Source organism: Aptenodytes forsteri, unplaced genomic scaffold, assembly GCF_000699145.1.
Source record: "Aptenodytes forsteri isolate BGI_AS27 unplaced genomic scaffold, ASM69914v1 Scaffold153, whole genome shotgun sequence".
Classification (NCBI taxonomy): domain Eukaryota; kingdom Metazoa; phylum Chordata; class Aves; order Sphenisciformes; family Spheniscidae; genus Aptenodytes; species Aptenodytes forsteri.
In genome coordinates, this window is record NW_008796178.1 from 1,729,291 (window position 1) to 1,736,216 (window position 6,926).

At 38.4% G+C, this 6,926-nt stretch overlaps 1 protein-coding gene across 1 annotated transcript in view; it reads right to left on the reverse strand.

Annotated features, from left to right (window-relative positions):
* SMURF2 (SMAD specific E3 ubiquitin protein ligase 2) overlaps nucleotides 1–6,926 on the reverse strand; it is a gene marked incomplete at its 5' end in the record, with an annotated part of 42,446 nt that overhangs the window by 32,731 nt on the left and 2,789 nt on the right. Inside the window, one exon of the mRNA XM_009287701.2 lies at nucleotides 3,961–4,069. Coding sequence (XP_009285976.1) covers nucleotides 3,961–4,069 — 109 coding nt within the window. The remainder of the gene's footprint in view (nucleotides 1–3,960; nucleotides 4,070–6,926) is intronic.

Below are 6,926 nucleotides of genomic sequence, written 5' to 3' on the forward strand. Positions count from 1 at the left end.
ATGGGAAGGAGTGAATGAATTCCTGGTTTTGCTTTGCTTGCACGCACGGCTTTTGCTTTACCTATTAAACTGTCTTGATCTCAACCCACGAGTTTTCTCACTTTTACCCTTCTGATTCTCCCCCCCATCCCACCAGGGGGGAGTGAGCGAGCAGCTGTGTGGGGCTTAGTTACTGGCTGGGGTTAAACCACGACATATGCTGAATCAGGTTAGTAAACCACAAAATTCCCTTGGAATTAGCAACTTAATTCAGACACTATTGCATAAATACATCACAACAGATCCATCTTACTGTGCCATTTGCATATGCCACCACATGATACACGAGACTGAATTAGCAGCAGTGTTAACCTGCTATACAAATTCCAGGCTGGGGACATTTCAATCAACCCAACACAGCCAAGTGACAGTTTTACTGCACATAAGCCTATTACAGTCATTTAAAAAAACCAACAGAAATCTTCACAGTAAGAAAAAAAGCAGGATTCTTCTTTTTAAAAAATTCTACATAACTGCACCTTCCTCTGGTTGGTTTCCTACGCTGCGTGGTGGCAGGAGCAGGCAAGCTGCCACCGAGACTCCATCTGTTATGCTTGGTGTGCAAAGCATTTCCTGTAACAGTGGAAGCGTCATAAGGCAGAGTCTAGCGTTCCCATGCAATGGTGTGTTGTTAGGGTAAACATTAGGAAGTTTGAAAAACCTATTATTTTCAAAGGATGAGAAGAAAGATTAAGTCCTGTAATCGATGAGGTTTGCCATCAGGTGCTTAGCAGTAGGATGGTTACTATTCCTATTATTTCTCCTTTTTTTTTTCCTTCAAAAGTAAGAATTAATTATCTTAATATCTGGTGCAGATGAAAAGCTGAGACCTGGCACCAGGTATATTAGAGTTAAGAGTTACCTTAAGATAAAAGCCAGGCAGTGAGTTGTTGTATCAAAGAGATCTAATCTTTTACTGCTGTTTTAAATAGGAACTGAAGACTAGGTGACTGATATTTATAAATGGAAATAAATTTCCATAGAGTAAGGAATAAGGTAAGACAATAAAAGGGGTTAAATGATTATGAAGAAGATTTTGAGAGAAAGAGGATTATTTTCAAATTACAAGGCCTGACATAACGCTACATTTTACTTTGGATTAGAAATGCTGCGTATACTTCTGTCATCAGCGAATTCAACTGCCAGAATCAAGCAAAGTAGTATTGCCTACAGGACAAGCAATTTATATTGAAAATAATATCCTAACTAAACAAAACCTAGTTTTTTTAGGCATCATCTTTCCAAAAAAGAAAAAAAAACAAACCACACACAAAAAATGTTTCATGCAGGTCTAAATTCCTAACAAACCACACACAAAAAAATGTTTCATGCAGGTCTAAATTCCTTGGGACAATCCAACAAGAGATGCCCCAAATCCGCCTGAGCAAAATATTCTGCCAGAAACCCATTTCTATCTCTGCTTTTTATAATATGATGTTTCTGCAATCACAATCTTGCTTCAAAGCTCAGACAACTACAGTATCCAGATACAAGCATGACTTGTTCTATAAAACAAGATAAAAATACCTTCTCTTCATCCTTCCTTGAAAATTATAACCAAAAGGGAACTTTTTCTAAAGATTTTACTATTTTTTTTTCCATTACTGTCATTGCATATTAACATCCTCTCTCATTTCCAATGTCCTCTGCTCCTTCTCTTCTCCAGAAGGGAGCCAAGTCTCCAAGTCGTTAGCCCACGGAGCACTTTGCATCCCTTATAACCCATTCCTGTCAACTGCTTACTCGCATTGTCACCACAGCACTTCAAACACCAAGACACGACTGGCAGATACCCACTGGGGAAGACGCAGGGAACTGTTGACATTCTCAGCACAGAATTTAGTAGCAACGTAGATAAAATAAAAGTAAATAAAAGTAGATAACGGCCAAATGATGGCCCACCATTCCTCTTTCAAAAGTATCCCTTCCCTAGCTGTACAAAGGTTATAGGAAGGCTTTACACTCAAGTCATGTTGGCGGCACTTTCCCTTCCACCTTACTCTCCTTTTATCCCTGTAAAGCTACGCATTAATGATCATTAATGGGCCCACCTAACTAAACAAAAATAAATGTCCGTGCTCGCGTTTCAGAGATTTTTCTTTAGCTCTAGTCTGATCCTGTCAACTTCAGTTCCTGTTAGCAGCAGGAGAACATCGGTGGTACTCAGGGGATGTACCTTGCGGTTCAGCTTCATCCAAAGCAGGCAGGTTCATGTACTCGTCCCGAAGGAGCCAAAACACAGCAAGCGGGGATGATCGAGAGACTCACTACAAAAGCTCACTCCTGATGCAAGCTAACACGCTAATGCAGGCACACTGTTACCGACCCAACGCAACCCATTTAATCAGCAGAGAATTACACACGGTTTTTTCCCCTATCCAGCTACCTTCCTGTGGGTTAAGTGAATTGAATCCGTCTACCCAGAAGCCAGATGGAGCCAGTGCAAGGGGGGCAGCATGAACGCATTCAGTACATTGGGAAAGGGGTTGAAACAGGGAAGAAAGGAGGCCTTCCATTTTTGGTGGCTGCAAGCTGCAAGATCAGTGCAATCTACTCTTGAATTTCACCGTTAGGACACTGCATGGAGTGTTAATTGCTGTTGAAAAAAAAAAACCTGTTCAAGCTAGATCTTCACAAACAGATGGTCAATCTTGGAGAGGGCGTGGAAGGGCAGAGGTCTGAAATCTGTATTCTATACGAATCAACATTTTGATAGGTTTAATAACAAAAAAATCAAATTAACTTAGAATTCTTTAAATATGAAAAAGAGCCATTCCTTCTACATGAACTTAAATTTGTTTTATATCCATTTTTCTAATGAATATGAATTACAGTCTCACATGCAGAATCTAAGCTTGGACCGAGTTTGAATAATAAAACTATAATACTATAGCATTCCTCAGTGAAAGTGCTATTATTTCACTAAACTGCCAATGATATTTTGTTAAGCAGTAATGCAAATGTTTTGTATACTGCACTAAAACATTATGAACAATGACCTCACATATTTAGTCTTGGATATTCAAATACAGAGTAGGTCAAGACATCGCTTTAAACCAGGCCTTCCACATTCTGCTGAAAGACCTATCAAGCTGCTTTTCTTCACTGGGACAAAGGGGGACAAGAAATTCTCTGTGTACTAATACTTGATTTGCTCCAGGTTTGGTGATGTCCAAAGTTAACGTAAATATGCTCAAACAATTTCTGATAATATAGATAGGGAATGGAGCCATGGGAAAAAAAAGTTAGAGATCAGAACAATGCCTTAGAAAGAAAGGAGAATACAATGAGGCAAAATTGTTCACTTCTCTTCCTCATCTTCCATCCCAAGGAAAAAGATAAAGAATAAAAGAAAAACTTTAATAACATATTATACAGAATATTCTGTGCTTTAGAAAGACAGAGGAAAACCATGACATATACATACCATACCGATTATATTGCTCAAAAGCACTGAAAAATGCTCAATTGATGATAACAACATAATAATTTATAGTGAGAAGAACATTTGGGACAGAAAATGACATGAAGGAGAGAAAACTGAACAAGAGGCACACAGAAGAAAAGACACTGTAGCACTGCAACAGACAAAAATAGCATGAAGAGAAGAGCAGTTTGAGGGAAATACTGTCAATTATTTGCTTCATTTTACGGAAGTGTTAACATGGAAATATTACAATAAAATAATGCTATAGTACACGTAAAGCATGCTGCAGACATCACTAGAAAACCAAGTGTAGTGTTTAGATTTTGAGGGAAATGAGAAAGTGGTATTTTGACACATATATTTTTTTACTCAAACTAATAAACTCTGGGATATTTTCCAAGCTGTAAATAGGACAGTATTAAGAACATCTGACAATTTCTGTGTACTTTAGAGGATTTCACTTCAAACCTTTGGTTATCACTGTTACCACCTACAGGTCATAATGCTGATTCCATTTTGGATCAAGTGTATTCTTCACAGTATCTGTAGAATGGCATTGGCCAGATCCGTCCACCACAACCTTAGCAAATGGATCAGGAAGTCCTAAGAGGAGGAAAAGAAAAAAACTGGCAAATGGATCAGGATGCTTTAAAGTCCTGTGTCATTGCAGATTTTTTTTTTTTTTTTTAAATTTTATTTGAAGTTGCCTTTTATTCATAAATGGGAGCCATATTTAACGAATCGGAATAACATGACACATTAAGCACAGGAAATGGCTAAATTAGCAATTTATTTCACTGACACAACTTTTTCTTGGGCTGTATAAGTCAAACACTTTGGGGAAAAAAAAGATCTGAACACCTTAATCTTCCTAATTCAGGATTGAGTAAATTCTCAGTACACAAAGAATTCAGCAAAAGGCAAAGAAAACAGATTTACATTCTTCCTATTTTTAAGATTAATTACAATCACAATTTTGGTTGTTATTGGTATTACAGGAAATCACCTCTAACAGGTTATTCTTGCCTTTGAGGTCCACTTTGCTTTCTGCTAGCTTCCTACTTCACTTTCGGCCAGCTTAGTACCCTGGCGACACTGAACACAGGTACAGCTGATCAACAAAAATCAGTGCAAAGATGGTGCCAGGCTACACAGCTGAGGACGGGAAAGAAGCAGGACCAGAGCAGCCTACAATTAGCTCTACTGCAACTGCTATTCTAACCAACCTATTAACTGACACCAAAAGGGATGGTCCCACCACTAATGCCCCTAAGTCATGCGGTCCTATCCCTTTTTCCCCTCATATTAATTCCTCCCCCCATCTGAGCGCCCAGTGAGTCAGCTGAAGGAACTAAGGCGGTGAAACATTATTCACATTTTCTGTAGCGCAAGTTTTGTACCAGTTCCGCTTCCTCAGGTGACTCACGACAGAGCCAGTCAAGCAGCAGCGTGGTTCGAGACAAGTGTCAGGCAAAGCACGTGGGGATAAAGGCAAAGCACACGGGGAAGGGGAGGAACAGAACCTTGTGAGATCTGTGCTTCAGTACAGAAGCGTATCACAGATTTCAAATCTTGAGGGGTCTTTTTAAGCATATTAAACTCTTAAACACCTGAAAGCTTGCAATCAATAAAAAAATCCAGATATAAAGCACGTTTTAGAAGTATCACAAACTACAATATAATTCTGTATCATTCCTTCAAGTTCTTTTCAAAGTTCAGGTCCGATCTTTCGAATTCTTCCTACTCCCAACTGGGAGGCGGCAGACAGGTGATCTGTGCGTGCATACCTTCACAGCCAGTAACATTCCTTTCTGCCTCCTTCATCCACTTCCTAGCACTTCTTTCAAAACATTATTAAAATTAATTAAAATATAATTTCAGCATAGGTAAGTATTATGACATGATTATTAATAATTAAGATGTACACCTGTCTGCTGAACAAAAAGCTCTTATATGAAAAACATTTCAATAAATACGTGGCACTAATTGAAAAACATGTAATTTGCCTGAGAGAGTAAATTTGTTCCCCACTCCCACCAAAAACAGAGAGAGCGTGTCAGTGTTTTAATTATTATTATGAGTCTGTGACGAGTGTCACCAAAGAAAAAATTAGAAGCCCTGAAATAAAACGATGTGAAAACATCAAAGCCCCCACCCCCCCTTAACGCAAATATCTTAATACAATGATCACGTGCAAACACTGATGTACAGAACGAACCTGCATAATATTTATCCCATCTATAAACGTATAAAACTTTAACAGCTACTTACGGAAAAAATCCTTTTTCACCAAGTTTTTTGCACACAGTACTGTAAGAAAAACAGAAATACAAAATTAAGTTAGTGATTTCCAACTTAAAAAAAAAAAGTTACTTTACTTGTCCAGTATTCCAGAAAATCCTGCTCAAAATAAAATGAAAGAACATAAACGAATTGTGCTCCTACATCATTTATATTGTCATGTAAAATAATTCCTGAAAGCTGAGCCAGAAGTGTCATCTTTTGGCAATTTACCTTTAGGTGGATTATAGCGAAAGTGATATGGTGGTGGTTTCCTCAGGCCATAATTTTACATGCATTTTTTTTTTTTCCTCTCAATGGTTTTGCCAACTCTGTGTTTACCTAGTGAGGGAACTGGACCATTTCTAACTAGCTCACCATGTGGTGGCACAAACAATTGTGCCAGTAAAATGAGTGGTATTTCACAAGCAGGGTCTTATGTGCAGTTCTACAGACCAGCAAAAGCTTCCCTGACCATAGAAATAGTGCACTAGGCAGTCTAGGCTTTTCCGCTATCCTGCGTGGAAACTAAATAAAAGTTTTTACCTGAAAAACATTTGGGTGGAGTAGACTAACTTCTGATGCCAGAGTTTTGATGGCTCCAAAGATATGTTTTATTTGTAGAAGCTGACAATTGTTTTAGGCTTTTTGGTTTAAATTAAAAGGGAGGAACATTTGCATTTGTCAACTAAAAATACCAAGGGGAAAACAAGCTCGTATGAGAATAGAGTAAATAAAATAAATAAATAAAGGGCAAAGGGCACAACTTTCATATAAAGATGCCAAGGTACACACGGAAGACTTCTCCTCACAAAATGCACCACTGTTCAACTACATATGGCTTATCTATTATCACAGGTTTAGTAAGCAGGAAATATTAGATTCCCCTGTGAAACATTAAAATATTTACTGATAACACAAAAGGATTCTTGGGTACGGAGTGAAAGCATGAACTCCCACAGCTAGTACAAAAAAGTAAAAAAGGGGAAGGGGAAAGAGGTATTTGGTTGGAATCAATGCTGCAGAAGACTCCTCAGCATCCCTTGGATGTTTTTTCTATGAGATTGCCAACATTTACTACTACCAGGAAATGCAAAGACAGAAAAGTGCATCCAATAATCGCATCCCACAGACATCACCTAAAACCAAACAAAATGGGTCATGCTTCCCCCCCCCCCCC